Source organism: Bubalus bubalis, chromosome 2, assembly GCF_019923935.1.
Source record: "Bubalus bubalis isolate 160015118507 breed Murrah chromosome 2, NDDB_SH_1, whole genome shotgun sequence".
Classification (NCBI taxonomy): domain Eukaryota; kingdom Metazoa; phylum Chordata; class Mammalia; order Artiodactyla; family Bovidae; genus Bubalus; species Bubalus bubalis.
In genome coordinates, this window is record NC_059158.1 from 51458957 (window position 1) to 51477674 (window position 18718).

At 35.8% G+C, this 18718-nt stretch overlaps 1 protein-coding gene across 2 annotated transcripts in view; it reads left to right on the forward strand.

Moving 5' to 3' along the window:
• The window catches only part of KHDRBS2 (KH RNA binding domain containing, signal transduction associated 2), a 701478-nt gene extending 700038 nt beyond the window's left edge, over nt 1-1440 (forward strand). For both annotated transcript variants that reach the window (XM_025272535.2, XM_025272543.2), the window contains one exon: nt 429-1440. In XM_025272535.2, the coding sequence (XP_025128320.1) occupies nt 429-526 (98 nt within the window). In that variant the 3' untranslated portion in view covers nt 527-1440. The remainder of the gene's footprint in view (nt 1-428) is intronic.
• Nucleotides 1441-18718: the final 17278 nt, after the last annotated feature.

Below are 18718 nucleotides of genomic sequence, written 5' to 3' on the forward strand. Positions count from 1 at the left end.
GATTTTGGAGATAGAAAACAGACATTAGGCATTTTGGTTCTGGTTTGGTTTCAAGATTTCTAGATTATTCTAGTGTTAATCAGTGGCTAAAAACTGCTGTTTTACCCTATCCAGTTTCTTTTAGGAGTCTGTGTAAAGAATAAGGAAGGGGTGGTTTACCTTGATGCTCCTCTTTCTTTTTAATATGGACTTTCTGTTTAAACGTTCTTAACTTTCTGTGCTTTGAAAAATGCCATGCTGGCTTATTTCCAAGTGGTTGCATTTCAAAATATATGCTTTTTTGGATGATCTCACCATGTGAAACATGTAGTTAGGCTAGACTTTCAGTGTTAAGATGCTTTACTCTCTTTTCTACTATTGCATTGTAAGTAACTGCTTTCAATAACTGTGAAGCAAAATGAATTTTACTATCTATCTCTTGTTCATAGCACCAGAAGAATGGGCCACGACTCACTCCAGCCTGAAAGCACCTCCATCAAGGTCAGCCCGAGGGGGATACAGGGAGCATCCCTATGGTAGATACTGAGGGTTCTCCTCACCTGTGACCTCACCTCAAAGACAGTTCATAGCCTGTGGTCTCCACATAAACAACAACATGACAAGTAATAGTCCTTTTTTTTTGTTCCTATTCTAGGGATAACTGCCCATGATTGCACCCATATATTTCTTGTATTTCCCCTATACAGTTGGCATGACAATGACACTATTATTATTTTACAAGACAGACTAAAAAAGATGTTGGCAAGCATCGTCTATAAACCATCATTCAGTAGGATGATACTCTCTGGGTTGTTTTCATTGTTGTATGTAATCTTTCTCTCTCTCTCTCTATCTCTCTTTTTTTTTTAATTTAACAAAGAGCATGAATCTCTTAACAGACTTTGAGTCTCAATAAGAAAAACTTTGTTTAAGTTTACTAAAAGACTGTAACACAACATTTGAACTAGCTATAATAAAAGTTGTAGATGTTTTAACCTGTCTTTTAATATCTGTTAGTTAGATGAAGCTGTTTGATATTAAGTTTGTAAATTTAATTTTAAATGCTGTTTTAATGGGGTTGCAAACAAGAAGCTACTGTATGTATGTAGCTAACTGAATTTGTTTAGTGTTTTAACCTGTATTTGTTAAAAAAGGAAAAACACACACACACACATAAAGTTCCATGTGTAAGCTTCTCTAAATAGGAAACCACAATTTGTCAAATATGTTTGCCATAATTTGTCAATAAAGCTGAAAGCTTTTGTAAAAACTAAATTTGGAATTACTTGTTTTCTAGCTTTAAATGCCTGCTTTATTTCTTCTTCAAGATATGCCTAAAATGTTTTCTATTTAAAAATTACAAAAATGAACCCAAGCCTGTTTTAAGATATTTGTGTAATACTTTAAAAGTGTACTAATAACTTACGGTTGTTAAATAATTTAAAAGTTAGCAAACTAAACTGTTACATGAATCATGGTTAGTAGACACTAATGTATAACATGTTAATGGAAAAAAAATGGACTTAGAATAATAAATGGATTTTAAACTATCCTCTAAGCTTTATCTTGCTAAACACAAATTCTGGTTGACTTGTTTGCATTAGCTTGTCTCTCGTGAGAAAGAGTAATGGAGTATAAAGAGGTAAGATTACTACTTACCACTGTCTAAATGCCTAGTTCTTCAACCTTTGAGTTTCCCACACATTAAATATCCCATCCAACATGTAAGCATTGCGTAGTTTCACTTTATTGTTTTCACTCAAAGGAATATGTGGTCTTCATTTGCGTAGTTTACAACAATTTGTTTTGACAAACAAATCATCAGTGTCACTGGCCACTTGTTGCTATTCAACCTCAAAAACTGTATTTGTAATTTTCAGTGCTAAATATCACCTCCCTTGAAGGCAGTTTAGAGGGCTGATATTTCTTTTGAGACTATCAGACTTGATGGCTGATGATTGTTAACGAAATATGTCGCAGGACTCAAAGGATGACTAAACGTTAAAACAGGTAACACTAATAGTAACTCTGTAATTTTGCTATGCAACAGTAATGTTAAATATTCTCAGTTATTAAGTTCCTGATAGTTAAAAAAGTAAACCTACAAAAACATAACAAATAGGTATATAGGTTATTAAAACAACTAATTAACGTTAACTAGAGGCACCAAAATTATTTTACAATATATAACCCTCAAGGTAATAAACAGAACTAAAATTAACAATAATAGTAATGCAACTCTTGTTAACATCAAATGTAAGCTAAATTTTGATGGAACAAAGAAAATGAAAGACTCGATGGTAGGGATGAATGCCAAAACTGCTAATCTCTTAAAAACAATTTTTTTTGTTTATGGTGGCTTTTGTCAATGTAATTGGTTTACTTTTTTGCTGCTAACCAGCTTAGGCATATTGCTGTTCAGTTTTTGCAGCTGGAGTTGCATGCTGAGAGTTTTATGAAGTGTGTGTCTGTCATCAATTAAATGTCTAACATTTATGTTTCACAAAGTGCTATTGAGTTGTATTTAATTTGTACTCTATTTTTTTTTTCAATATTTCAGGTAACCACAAGCAAAGAGCACATAGTTGAATAACAGGTGTGATGAGCTAAGAAGCACAGAGGTAAGTTTATTTTTATCCTGAGAAAGATAGATAATCTTCACCAACATGAAGCTGTGCAGCAAGCTAAAACACCAAATGTCACTTGTTGAAATACTAAAGGTTTACATTGTTGTCTAGGAATTGAGATATTTGTATCGTCTTTTGAATAAAGTGATCTAATTTTGTATTTACTGGCAAAGTTTTCTGAGCTTAGTCAGACGCTTGTCAAATGAAACATGAATTTATAGTTAATCTACAGCCCTTTTGCTATGAGCTTCTATATATTACCTCTTCTTCACTGTACAAAGAAAAAGTGTTAAAAATTTTTATTCTGCAGATATAAGAAAAGGAAATCACAATTGTTGACTGAGATAGAGGGGATGGGAAAGGAAGCCGCATAACCAACTCCTTGCCTACTCTCTGTCAATAAGATACTATTTATTAACATTGATATTTAGTCAAATAAATAAACTTACCATAATTTTCCTCATTATCCCATTAAATTTATCAGTAAACTCCTTGTTTCTTATCTGTTGCTATATTTGATTCAGCAAATATTTCTAAGTACAAAGCACTATTGGGAACTGAAACTTAATTTCTTTTTTTAATATAAATTTATTTATTTTAATTGGAGGTTAATTACTTTACAATATTGTTCTATACACAAAGAGCAGAAATCTTTAGTCAATAAACCTCAGACTGAAAACAATGCACTGCCAGTTTTGGGATCCACAGACAGACCTGAGAATTGACATGATCTTGCCAGGATGCTTGAAACCAAGATAAAACCTAAGTTTTCTCCTGCTGGGTCTGGTCCTCTTATCACCACACAAGCATTCCTAATATATTGTAGCCTTAAACTAATGCCATAGGCAAGGGATGAGAGAGCCAGAAGATTTCTCATGACTGGACGGAGCAAAGAGGTTTAGAGACCCAGGGACTAATAGGGGCAGCTTATGCAGGGAGGAGGAGAAGGCATGGCACCCCACTCCAGTACTCTTGCCTGGAAAATCCCATGGACGGAGGAGCCTGGTGGGCTACAGTCCATGAGGTTGCGAAGAGTCGGACATGACTGAACGACTTCACTTTCCCTTTTCACTTTCATGCATTGGAGAAGGAAATGGCAAGCCACTCAGGTGTTCTTGCCTAGAGAATCCCAGGGATAGAGGAACCTGGTGGGCTGCTGTCTATGGGGTCGCACAGAGTTGGACACGACTGAAGCGACTTAGCAGCATGCAGGGAGGAGGAAGGGAGGGCTGCCTGGGGAGGGAATGGGCTGAAGCAGATCTTGGAGTCCAAACAGCTCAGGATGTGCCTAGAGGAGCAGGTCAATGGGCCATGAGGGTCCAATTCATGAAGGCACCGAGCAAAAGCAAAGCCTGGAGAGATGGGGTTGAGTCAAGTCACAGTGGTCCCTGAGTACTGTACTAAATTTTTTAGATTTTATGGGAAAAATAAAAGGAAGCCACTGTAGGTTTGAATCAGAAGAAATATTCCCAAGAAAATAAGGCAAAACTTACATTGAGTCTTATAGTTAAGAACTGCCTTTACATCTGAGCGAGCTTTTCTAAGATCCAAACTGTTAAAATAACTGTTTAATACCTTATATTCCCAGGTGGCTCAGCAATAAAGAATCCACCTGTAATGCAGGAGACCCCAGTTCAATTCCTAGGTTGGGAAGATCCCCTGGAGAAGGGATAGGCTACCCACTCCAGTATTCATGGGCTTCTCTGGTGGCTCAGATGATAGAGAATCTGCCTGCAATGCAGGAGACCTGGCTTGATCCCTGGGTTGGGAGGATCTCCTGGAGAAGGGGCATGGCAACCCACTCCAGTATTCTTGCCTGGAGAATCCCCATGGACAGAGCAGCCTGGTAGGCTACAGTCCATGGAGTCGCAGTCAGACATGACTGAGTGACTAAGCACATAAGATAAATAAATAATGAGAACCTACTGTATAACTTAGGGACCCCTACTCAGTACTCTATGGTGACCTAAATGGGAAAGAAATCCAAGAAAAGAGAAGATATATGTATACATATAACTGATTCATTTTGCTATACCTTAGAAACTAACACAACATTGTAAAGCAACTATAATAAGTATTAGTCTCTCAGTCATATCTGACTCTTCAGGCTCCTCTGTTCATGGAATTCTCCAGAGAGGAATACAGGAGTGGGTAGCCATTCCCTTCTCCAGGGAATCTTCCTGACGCAAGGATCAAACTCAGATCTCCTACATTGCAGGCAGGTTCTTTACAATATGAGCCACGAGGGAACCCAAAAGCAGCTATGCTTCAATAAAATTAACTTTAAAAAAGGTTTAAAAAATAACTCTTTTTATAAACCAAGGGGAGAGGAATCTTTAATCCAGGTATCCTGCATATTCTTCTTCTCTGATCCTTTTTAAACAGTAGGCTTTATTTTGTAAAGAGAAATCAGTTGCAATTTGTTACTATTTGGATATATTAATAATATGTTTTTGTCTCCACTGTAATTATTTTATGTTGCTGTTATTGTCATTTTATACCCCATGATTCTCTAATCATTCAGACTTGATCTTCTAATGCATTAACTCAGGGCAGGACTATCACAGCAGAAATGCCAATGTTGAACAAGAGAAAATATTCTTGGCTATTTAAGTTAAAAGTAAGAGTTTTTAAAGTTCAAAAACAATGATTTGTTAGAAAGGAGATTTTTAGTTTCAAAACCTGTGTTTTGAGTAGGTTCAGAATAAGACATAAAAGAGTATATTTTAAAGACTCCTATCCAAAAATAAAGAACAAATTAATTAATTAATAAAGACTCCTATCCACCTCCATATATCTATAAGACAAATGTTGTTCAGACTGAGAAGAAAGCTCAAGAGATAGCAATATCTAAGATACTAGTATAAAGATATCAGTATGGTCTTGAATCTGAGTCTGTACACTAAATCAATTATTCAATAAAAGCCTTACGCTTAGATAGGCTTAGAACACAAAGGAAATATTTGTCTAGAGTGGAGCCTGGAGAGGATTCACTGAGTTCAGCTTCACTGAATTTCCCCATCTCAGTGTATTTTAGGTGCAATCATCTAGGAAAACATTTGTATAGAATGTTTCTACATGCTGGCAGGCTTGGAGCTTATGTGGCAGAGAGCCACTCACAGACACCTCTGCCGGAAGGCAGGGAAGGAAGTTGCAGCATTAGCTTTGACCAGCACTGACTAGGATGTATAAATATAATGATGTATTAACATTGCAGTCACTTATCACATAACTTTCCCAACTCAAAATAAGCAGAAATGAACACAGTAGGTTTCTCTGGCAACAGAGAATGAGAATTTCCCTATGTCAGTGGTCTCTCAGCAGAAACTTTCAATAGAATGAAAACTGTTCATTGTGGCCCTGACTAGTGGACATCTGCCCAGTTGGAGGGAGCTTTCTTTTGTCAGTGATACTGGTCCCATTGGATCCTTTCATGAAATCATGTCCTCTCTCACTCATTTCAAAGTGTTGTTTTCAAAAGATGGCAGAAACAGGGACTATGCCAGTTCAGGAGCCAGTGTCTGTATAGGTATTCTCATGTCTGACATTTGTCTATGTAAGTTACATGACATATCAAGCTCTCTAAATTACAGTTGACATTATTCATATCCATCCTCCACACAGTCTTTCAGATAATGCTATAGCTCTTGGTACACTAATGATCCTGTGACATCAGGGAACTCAACAAAGCACCAAGGGTAGCTAGTTTGGGCACTTAACACTAATAAGTAAGAAAGTCTTTATACCTACTCATGTATGTCCAACAAAAAGTTTTAGGGCATTTCAGTAGGATTAAATCAGAATCATTTTGATGTCAATTACAAGACCAGATAGTACTTTTAGGACTTATTTGTAATATTTAGATAATTTTCACTTTCAGTATATTAAAGGAACTAAGGCCACAACTGAGTGACTGAACTGAACTGAAGGCCATTTAGCTTAATAACAACTGAAACACTAACAGTTTTTAAATACATTTGGCACAGAAAGACATGCTAAAGATTTTCATGAATTCCTTTCAAGGAAATTGCTTTTCAAGCTATATTATTAAAATATTACTCTTGTTCCTTTTGTTTTCCACTTAAAAATATACAGGTTTGTATTTTGAAATCATAAATGTCCCTTAAAAATGTCACCCTTTAATTATGTAGCATTTTATCCCTTATCTCAATCTCTGTGTCTCTTGGTTAAAATAATTCCAGAAGTTTGTCTACTTCGGGAGGCTTTAAAGGGAATAGAAAGCAGTGATTGGTAATCTCCCAAGTTGATTGAATATCAAGTATCAGTTTTAGTATCAAGAAATTGTTAACTTCAGGTTCCATTGAAAAGCTTAATTTTTGTTGCAGAAAAATTTTGGAGTGAATGACTGCAAATAGTCAATTGAACAGTAATTAACAAAACTGATAACATTATTTACACTCTGTATGAGGCCAAGGAATAACAGCAATAATAATAATGAGGCCATCAGTTTTCTGAGTGTACATGCCAGGCAAGGTACTAGGATTTTCACATAAGGACATACATGGAACCCCTATAATCCTTGCAAAGGAAGAACAGGTAATCCCATTTTATAGAAGAGAAAGTCGAAGTTCAGTGACTTAGCTAATGTCACAGTACTAACATATAAGAAAACCAGTATTTAAAACAAAATTTTATAGCACATACATTTCCCAAAATGCTGTCATGAGTCCCAACTTTTAATGAATTTGATTCAAAGTGAATCTAAAATCTCAATAACCATAGAATAATTTTCATTTTTGGCAGCTTACTAAAAAAGCTATGATATTTCCAGTTTTTTAAGGAATCTCCACACTGTTCTCCATAGTGGCTGTACTAGTTTGCATTCCCACCAACAGTGCAAGAGGGTTCCCTTTTCTCCACACATTCTCCAGCATTTATTGCTTGTACACTTTTGGATCACAGACATTCTGACTGGCGTGAAATGGTACCTCATAGTTGTTTTGATTTGCATTTCTCTGACAATGAGTGATGTTAAGCATCTTTTCATGTATTTGTTAGCCATCTGTATGTCTTATTTGGAGAAATGTCTATTTAGTTCTTTGGCCCATTTTTTGATTGGGTTATTTATTTTTCTGGAATTGAGCTGTAGGAGTTGCTTGTATATTTTTGAGATTAGTTGCTTGTCAGTTGCTTCATTTGCTATTATTTTCTCCCATTCTGAAGGCTGTCTTTTCACTTTGCTTATAGTTTCCTTTGTTGTGCAGAAGCTTTTAAGTTTAATTAGGTCCCATTTGTTTATTTTTGCTTTTATTTACAATATTCTGAGAAGTGGGTCATAGAGGATCCTGCTGTGATGTATGTCAGAGAGTGTTTTGCCTATGTTCTCCTCTAGGAGTTTTATAGGTTCTGGCCTTATGTTTAGATCTTTAATCCATTTTGAGTTTATTTTTGTGTATGGTGTTAGAAAGTGTTCTAGTTTCATCCTTTTACAAGTGGTTGACCAGTTTTCCCAGCACCACTTGTTAAAGAGATTGTCTTTAATCAATTGTATATTCTTGCCTCCTTTGTCAAAGATAAGGTGTCCATATGTGCGTGGATTTATCTCTGGGCTTTCTATTTTGTTCCATTGATCTATATTTCTGTCTTTGTGCCAGTACCATACTGTCTTGATAACTGTGGCTTTGTAGTAGAGCCTGAAGTCAGGCAGGTTGATTCCTCCAGTTCCATTCGTCTTTCTCAAGATAGCTTTGGCTAGTCAAGGTTTTTTGTATTTCCATACAAATTGTGAAATTATTTGTTCTAGCTGTGTTAAGAATACCATTGGTAGCTTGATAGGGATTGCATTGAATCTATAAATTGCTTTGGGTAGTATACTCATTTTCACTATATTGATTCTTCCAATCCATGAACATGGTATATACCTGTGGCAGATTTATTTTGATGTATGGCAAAACCAATCCAATATTGTAAAGTTAAAAAATAAAATAAAGAAAAAGTCAAACAAAAAAATAAATAAAAAGAAAACAGAAAATTGAAAAAAAATTAAAAAGCTATGATAAAGTATTTTAGCTTGACTTGCATCTACTTTGATCTTTCCTCAATTTTGTCATTCTGTCAACAGTTCCACCATAGAAAATGGAGGCAAATGCCACAATCTTTTGTAGAACAAATGGATTCATTTATATTTTTAAGATCCATTTTAATATCAAAAAACTTCACATAAATAAGCATGAAAGAAATGTCAGGCTTTTATTCTTCAATTTATAAGTCAGAACTCTGTTTTAAAGTATGAGAGTCCATTCAAATTAGAAATACTTTGTATAAACCATGCAATCATGTGTTAATAAACAAAGTGAATTTATTACTCAATTTAAAATATTTTAAACAAAATATTTTCTGTTGCCAATATAATGTGTAGCATGTGCCTGGACATTCTAATTTCCTATTAAAATATCTGAGTTGAAAGTAAGACACTTTTCTTATTGATTGGCAGGTATCAGTCTTCAATATTCTGTATGTTGCCTTTACCAAAAACAAGTACAGAATGAGCCATCTGAAAAATTGGTAACAAACTACTGAATGCTTATTTTGTTCAAGCTTCTGTTTCATCGTGTTTTATATGTCACAGTGGGATATAGACAATTATCTATTTCCAAGAGAAATTTGGAGACTCTTGGAGCCTCGTCCTAGAACCTCACTGGAAGGAAATGTCACCACTGGACAGAGGTTTCCTGTCCCCTTAATGCATCTCAGGACGACTTCCACCAACAGGAAAATGTCCCCTCCCTCCTGTCTATCTCTGTCTGCCCTCACAAAAGTGCACTGCATTTGCCGCATTCTGACCTCACAGCCTGCCTTTTTTTAGATCAGGACATTTTTCAACCTTTCTGATGCCATCTCACCCCTCGTTTCTCAAGGTCGCTGTCACTGTCGTTTTCCCAACAGCACATGGGATATGAGAGGAAAAAGAAAAAGGCAATTAGTTGATGTCTGTAGGGAAGGGAGTGGTGCCCAATCTGTACAACTGGGCCTCCCCCACATTAAGAAATGTTCGTTGTATTAATTATGAAACCAATACATACCCATTGTAAGCTAAAAACTATGAAAAGTATTTACATAAAACAGAAAAAGAACAACTGTTCACATTTATTTATAACCTGTGTGTGTGCTCAGTTTCCCCATCACGTCCAGCTCTTTCTGGCTTGTTCTATAGCCTGCCAGGCTCTTCTGTCCACAGAATTTTCCAGGCAAGAATACTGGAGCGGGTTGCCATTTCCTACCCCAAGGGATCTTCTCAGCCCAAGGGTGGAAACTACCTCTTTTGTTTCTCTTGCATTGGCAGGTGGATTCTTTATCACTAGCACCACCTAGGGAGTCATAAGTGAAAGTCGCTCAGTAGTGTCCAACTCTTTGCGACCCCCTGAACTATACAATCCATGGAATTCTCCAGGCCAGAATACTGGAGAGGGTTCCCTTCTCCAGGGGAACTTCCCAACCCAGGGATTGAACCTAGATCTCCCACGTTGCAGGTGGATCAGCTGAGCCACCAGAGAAGCCCAAAATACTGGAGTGGGTAGCCTATCCTTTCTCCAGGAGATCTTCCCTACCCAGGAACTGAACTGGGGTCTCCTGTATTGCAGGTGGATTTTTTACTAACTGAGCTACCAGGGGAGTCCAACTGGTCACAAAATCTTGGTTTCTTACCTGTAATATAGAAGGTGATGCAATAGGTAAGAAAATGTGTCCAATTAGTCTAAGTTCTCAATTTCAAAATAGAAACCTTAAACTTAGAAATAAATAAACCTCATAATGGAATTCAAAAAGATCAGTGCATAGTGTCTGTGACTGGAAGGGAGCCAGTTTTATATGTCCTTAAGCAGGGAGGATTATATTTAAATGTTACATAAAGATAATCTTCATGATAAAATTAATTTTTTTAACATTTTTTAAACTGTTTCTTTCAATTTTATTATTGGAAACTTTGAATGTAAATGTATTTATTGACCAATACATACTTATTTAGAGCTAAAATTAGATGTGCTGCCTTCTTATAAGGCAATATATTTTAAAATAAGTAATCCATCAGATATACTTCTTTGGAACAGTTTAATTACTGGTAACCTCAAAGGACAAATTGGTTTAACTTCTTAAAGACCTTTCTTCATTTCTTGTGAGTAAATTATTCAGGAACATGTAATGGTTGTCTTACAAAATGGCAGAATTGTCAGTGAATTAGTAATTTGGGGGGAGGGGGTGTCTTTTTTAATACTGTCTCCTTTTTTATTACAAATTAATCCACAGTCAGGGTTAAAAATTATATTGTATAATGTAAAATGTGTAATGTAAAAATCAAAAGTCTATAATCCTATCCCTTACAGATAACTCTGTTAATAGATTGCTTTATATTCCTTCTGATTGTCTTCATCTTGTTTCACTTCCCTCCTTCCTCCATTCCTCAATTGCTTGTTACTTATTCATTTGCGGTGAAATTCTACTTTATCCATAAGTGCAATTTTAACTTTCAGAAGTGATATGAATTTTGTTCTTTTGTGAAAAAGGGATCTATTCCCTTAATGTTTATTTGTGTGGAGTATTAAAGTTGTATTGCGACACTATGAACTGTAACCCAAAGTATATGCCCTAGAGTGCAAACAAACTTGCTTTCACTTTTTGAGTTTCAGTTCTTATAGGTAAAATTGGGTAAAAAATTAATAGTATATACTCATATAACTGTGACATATATAAAGTAAAATCATACATATATCTCTATCCCAAATTTAGTTATTCTTTCCCAAGTTAGTTTTCCTTGACTAAAGACTTTAATTGTAAAATATCTTCATGGTTTTTATCAAATGCATGAATAGAAGCTAGTTTAATCCATAAAAATATTCTTATTACCCAAATCAATTTATAGCTTAAACATTTTAAAAATATTCTTTACTGAAATCAGGTAATGTAGGCTTTAGAACACAGTTGCAAAAATGATTATCATTATAGCATTGAGAAAGCATATATTGAGTATAATGGGTATATTATATGGGCATAACATATATAACATGTATTATATGTTTATACAGAAGAATCTTATAATACCGTTGCATATATTTTGCTCACAATGAAATAGGGTTAAAACAAAGATAAAACTAGCAATAAGTTTGTATAACTATTACAGCAGTAGTAATAATAATGTGAATAAACAGGTATTTACAATAATGGAGTGAACACATAAACATTGTATTGGGCATTTTTAGGAGTTATTTCATATATTTTCTCAACAGTCCCATGATATAAGTTCTGGGGCATTCTCATTTTCTAAATGAGGGCACTAAGCCTGAGAGAACAATTAATCCCACCAAGGTCATAAGTGGCCAGTGGGTTGGACTCTAAACCCAGAGGCTTAATCTTCAGTTCATATGCTTTACTGTGCTCTATTACTTTGATCACAGATTCTGTAGTAAACTAAATTTTAGAGGAAACCAAAATGCAGGTATGTAATTCATTCCTCAAGCTAGTAAAAGAATTAGGATAAATTCTTTTACCATGAATAGTGGCAAAGTCAGTACTAACTTTGAAGTTTAATGATAATTTTCTAAATGCCTCTATCTGCATAAACCAAAGTATTCAGAATATCTCTTTTTCCTGAATTATCTAGAAAGTAAGTCTTGCTTAATAACCTTAACTTGATGTAGGTTGTGCCCGACTATATTTATTTTCACATCTTACCATGGATTGAATGGAAGTTATCTCTAAGTATAGAATGTAGACTTCATGGAGCTTGACATAAACCATCAATGAAAAATAAAAATAAACTGGACAAATATGTCTAGAAAAATAGTCATGGTCACTTACTTGTAACAGCATGCTTTATTGATTTCTCTAAATCTGTGTGATTATTATTTAAAAATGTTTTCCTTTATTGTCTCTTATCCTATATAGATGATATATACCATTTAATGGCAACCCACTCCAGTGTTCTTGCCTGGAGGATCCCGGGGATGGCGGAGCCTGGTGGGCTGCCATCTGTGGGGTCACACAAAGTCGGACAAAACTGAAGCGACTTAGCATACCACTTAAATGTATAATGTATTTATACTTTATAATATTTGAAAGGATGCCAAAATGAACATGAGAATAAGGAAAAAATCAGTTTAGAAGGTAACATAGCTGAAAGGTTGAGAAAGGCCTATTAGAAGTGCTAAAACAGGTAGTAACACAAAAAATGTAAAATAACCCACCCCTTACAACCTTAAAACACTGGAGTGCCCTAACATCTGAAAATTCTTGTTAAGTCACAATCAGGCAGTTTATCACAAAAAGCAGTGACTTTAGAAATTAAAAACGTGCCTCTCCTCTAGAGCAAATACAGAACATGTCACTGTTGCATGAGTCTGTTGTCTTTCTCAGAACAGTCACCCTCATGATCCACTGCATTTTCCCTTCACTTCCACCAGTAGAGTTGTTTTTTTGTTGTTGTTGTGTTTTTTTTTTGAATAACCTCAAGAAAATTTCTATGTGTCCAGTGTTGATTATCAAGAACAAAAATTTGCACCAATTTGATCTTTTAGAAAATTACAAATTACTAGATACATAGAACTTCAGAACTGTTCAGATATATTTTAAAAATTAGGAGTACTAAATGTACAAATCAAGTATACACCAAAATAATTTTATCACATTGCTTTACAAGTACATTGAGGTTCGAGAGTTACTGTCCTTCAACCTATATTTTAAAAAACATATAGTTTTGTACTATGTAGCTACTATGAGTAAACAAAAATAATAGACCCTATTGGAAGCATTAACTGTACGTTTTCTCAATAAGAATTATTTCCTCTAGTAAGATTATTATGGGGATATCTAAATAGGGCATCATAAAGGTTAATTCACTAATAAGTAAAACTTGATCATGAGTTTGATTGTTCAGAAGTAAGAGAAGACCATTAATTAATTCTCTCAGGATTTAAGTCCAAGGTATTTTTGTATTTTTAGTAAAATTCAAATGACTTACCAAATCCACATAGTTTTCTGTCTCTAAATATACCAGTTAATTATGTCATTCAAGGAAACACTTTTACCTGAAAATAATAATAGAAATAAGAGCCTGTTACTAAATTAAAAAAGGTTCTAAAGAAAGTGGCCTTATGACAGTTTACAACTAAAACGTATTTTGCTGTTGTTCTTCTTCAGTCACTAAGGCACGTCTGACTCTTTGTGACCCCATGGACAGCAGCACGACAGGCTTACCTGTCCTTCACTGTCTCCCAGAGTTTGGTCAAATTCAGTCAGTAATGCTATCTAACCATCTCATCTTCTACCAATCATTTTCTCCTTTTGCCTTCAATTGTTTCCAACAGCAGGCTCTTCACATCAGGTGGCAAAAGTTTTAGAGCTTCAGCATCAGTCCATCCAATGGCAGTGTTGGGGGTGGGGCGCATGTTTAGTGAGTGCCCAATAGTCCACTGGGCTAAGTACATTGCAAAGAAAAATGTCATCAAGTGCAGCATCCTGGTTTGAAGACGTTCAAGAAATATTTTGGGAAAGAAAAGTCAGGCTTTACTTTTCTAATAAAAACAACAACAACAACAAAATCGGAGCCCTCCAAAGAAAAGGCTTAACATTTTAATCTTTGGATCAATCTACTATATTCATTCAAATTGATGGAAGCTTGGGGCTGGTGCACTGGGATGACTCAGAGGGATGGTATGGGGAGGGAGGTGGGAGGGGGGTTCAGGATGGGGAACACATGTACACCCGTGGTGGATGCATGTTGATGTATGGCGAAACCAATACAATATTGTAAAGTAAAATAATAATAATAAAATTAAATAAAAAAACAAATTGATGAAAGGCATTTATCAAATACAACTAAATTAATAAATATCAATTTGCCTCTATCTTTTTCTAATCATATTTCTTATGTGCTATTTAGAATATATGGAAATTAAATTGATTTATTTATAAAATATTAATACCATGTATGACATTATGTGTACATACATATCTAACTATTTATATGCAGTTATACTTTAAAAATGTTTAAGGTAATATTATCACAACAGCTCTATGATGAAAATGGCAAATTTTCCTATCCTCATTTTAAAAATGAGGAGATAATACTTCAAAGTGTTAAAAAGTCTGTGCAAAATCATATGACTTGATCTGCAACATTTACCTCTCCAAAATAAATAACAATTTTTTTTTTTTTTGCTAAGTGATAGTACCCACTCCAGTATTCTTGCCTTGAGAATCCCAGGGACAGGGGAGCCTGGTGGGCTGCAGTCTATGGGGTCGTGCAGAGTTGGACACAACTGAAGCGACTTAGCAGCAGCAGTGTCCAGTGATGGAAGAGATCAAGTTGTATGAGAGGACACTACTCATGTGAAGTAATTATTAACATATTTTAACAAATTCCTACTTAACCAAAGAGGAGGGCATGGCAACCCATTTCAGTATTCTTGCCTGAGAAATCCCATGGACAGAGGATCCTAGAGGGCTACAGTCCATGGGGTCACAAGACAGTTGGACACAACTTAGCGACTAAACAACTACAACATTTATATATATAAATATTTCCTCAGAACTTTAATAATTAACATTTATATGACTTCTCCTTAAAATATGCCATAATATTGAATACTTTAAAAAACAGCCTTTGGTTTCTGATACATTGACATTGTTCAAGAGCCTGATGAATATGAAGATGTATAGTGAATCTGTAATATTTAAATTAACTAATGAATTTTCTGATTTTAACTGGAAGAAGATGGAATTGAAATTAAGAAAAATCAATGGAAACCTTCTCATTTTTATTTATAATAGATCAAGATTTTGACTCCATTTCTTTAGCATCTGTGATTATAAGAATTTCAATAGGAAAAAAAAGTGTAATTATTGTACCACTAGATAAGTATTAGTATAACTGTGGCCATCATTGTCTTACATTATTCTATCTTATTTTTAATGGAATTTATGAGCATTGGATAACTGAGATTTTTAAATGCCTGTGAGTTTAAAAATCTAATTTTGGCTTGGTTTACAAAGACCAAAAAAAGTCACAGCAAATTCCTAATTTAAAATGAAGAACCTGTTTTGAGGGAAAGATCCCAGAACATTTGAGTCTAAATTAAACATTTGATCAGTTAAATTGATCTTGATTTAATTTTATGCAATTTCATTTAACTGTGCAAAGAGTTGGGTTTCTTCCTAAGAGTGTAGACATCTGGAAAGATTCTGCTATTTGGTCCAATTTATCTCCATCCACTTTATTCTAAAAGTGTGTAGAAAGGATCCAGAAATATCTATTTGTCACAGGTGCATTGTTGAAATATACTAGCTCCTTTTCCTATATGCTAATAATAGCTTATAGTGAAGTGTTGGATTCGTGATCTCTGAAGATTTAGCTGTGGGACCAGTGACCAGGCTTGATCACTCAAGAGCTTTTGTGTAGCAGAGTTTTATTAAAGTGAAAAAGGGACAGAGAAAGCTTCTTACATGGTTATCAAAAGGGGATGGAGAGTGCCCCCCTTTGCTAGTTTAGCAAGCTCTTTTATGTCTGTTAATAAAGCTATTAATTGGATAAGAGAGACACCTCATGGCTGACGAAGTTTCACCTGTTTCCTCTCCCACAACACACACGTTTGAGATAGGATGATACGAGGTGTGTCATCCCACAGCCATAAAACAATTGATATGAATACTGGTTTGTTGAGCTAGTATCAGCCAAAAGTTAGTCCTAGGTGGAACCATTTTGAAGAAAGGCAAATTCCGAAGTAAATACATAGTTTCATTAACATAGCTTAAGAAAAGCATTTCCAGGTTTGAGAAAAGTTAAGTTCAGGTGGAACCAGGTGTCATCATGGCAACACAGAATTTTAAGAGAAAAAATCTGACACTTGTAGTTTGTTTCCTCCTGCCACTTAAAGGAGAAAGAAAAAATGCCTGACACTTGCCGCCTGTTTCCTCCATTTGGATACCCCTTGCCTTCCTGCCTGTTACCCTCTTACTAACATTACTGAGGGTCTTAGGTTTACTCAGTTTCAGGTCAAACCTCATTTCTGAATTTGATATGAATTCTTGAATTCTTGCCTCTGTGGTCAGATAGCTGGAGTCTGTTATACACTTCAGGTTGTGGTGTGCTCAGAACCTTGTAGATTTCTGATGCACTATTGAGATCAGGAAATGTACTTTTTATTAAGTGTAAATAGCTATTAAAATATTAGGGCATATTATGTAAATAAGATATGGCACAAAAGTTGTAAATAGTGAAACAAATACATGTGTTTGTGATGAAATGATCCTTGCTGCCTCCCTCCCCAAATTTAAAGGAAAGAAATGCCTAGAAATGCAGAATAAATGAGAGATGACTTTATGTCTGTGATGTTCACACAAAAGTAGTAAAATTTCAATATGCTGTCACTTTTCTAGAACATGTATGTATTTTTAAAGATAGATTATTTGACATTAAATGAAGTCATTCAGTCATGTCTGACTCTTTGCGACCCCATGGACTGTAGCCTACCAGGCTCCCCAGTCCATGGAATTTTCCAGGCAAGAGTACTGGAGTGGGTTGCCATTTCCTTCTCCAGGGGATCTTCCCAACCTAGGGATCAAACCCCGTTCTCCTGCTCTACAGGCAGACACTTTACCGTCTGAGCCACCAGGGAAGCCCCCATTTTGGTAAATATCCATTGGGCATTATTTCCTTCCCTATTTTGGCTAAACGTGCTTTTAGCATGTTAAAATATAAATGTTTTATTTGTTTTCTAATTAAACTTCATTATTACTATAGTAGAAATGTACCTTATCTCTCAAAGTAACCATGATTTTTAGCAACAATACATTGCTGTGTTCAGTCGATTTTATATAAATTTTATAGAAATGATACCTACCTCAATTCTCAAATGATTTTTATATATAACTAATATTTATATTCTTAATAAGATGACAGACAACACAAAATATAACTAATTTATCAGACTGTTCCCAAATATAGTAGTTGTTTTGTTTATTTTTAATTGTCTTCAATGTACAAATGAAACTCAGAAGCACCCTATGGAACTCCTGGGCACAAAAACCCTCCTGTGTCCTCTTTTCTGGATTATAGGAAACAGGCTTCATTGAGCCTCCATGACCTTCCCTGAGTTTCAACTAGCTGGTTTAAACAGATGCTAACAAGGGAAGGAAAATCTGAAAAACAATAGTGCAGCCTTGGGTCAAGGCCCTGGTCCTCCCTCAGGGGATACACATAGCAGTATCTTTGAGCTCTTTGGTAGAACGAAAGCCCTCACTGAATGGAAGTTGTTAACTATTTGATGAAGCATTCTTCATTGTAGAGATCACAGTTTCCTCATCGTCACCTGACACCAGATGGTCCCTAGACCGAAGGAATGCAGGCCCTGCACAGCACCCTGACCATCATCATCAACTTTGCCCCTTGACCCTAAAGCTCCTAGCAAACCCCCTAGGTTGGACACACAGTTTTGAAGGCATTTCCCCATGGTGGCCCCCTTTGCTTGGCAAAGAAATAAAGCTATTCTTTTCTACTTCACCCAGAACTTTGTCTCTGAGTTTTAATTTGGTGTCATGGTACAGAGGTCAGTTTCAGCTTCAAATTTTGGTACCAACATGGGGCTGACTTGGGGATGGCCCAAGAAAGTTCCCCTGGTTTTATCAGATGCTCAAATGTTTTCTCCATGCCAGCCTCTTTCAAGAGAGTGGGGGGGTAGGAGAATTCCTTTAGAGGCTAGATCACTTGGGACCTTGCCTGTAAAGGCCAAGTCCCAGTCATACCTTTGCCTTGAGGACACTCACTCTTCCTCCTGCCTTACTCGGCCTAAAGTTTCTACTCAAGGAATTATTTTGGGGAAGGGGAAGGATGGTGTCTATGTCATGACACCTCTGCCAGAATCTGGGTAAGTCCCCTGGTATGTATTCCAAGGCCCCTTTGAGCTTTTACCTCTGAGGAACTTTTGTTTTCATACTGGGAACATTCAGTTCCTGTCTGGGGATTTTCTGTTTTGGAAATCCCATCTGTAAGGTGCTGCTAGGAAATAGCAACCAATTGCAATATTCTTGGCTGGAAAATTCCAACGTACTCATTTATTCTTAACAGAGGAGCCTGGTAGGCTAAAGGCCAGGGGGTTGCAAAGTGT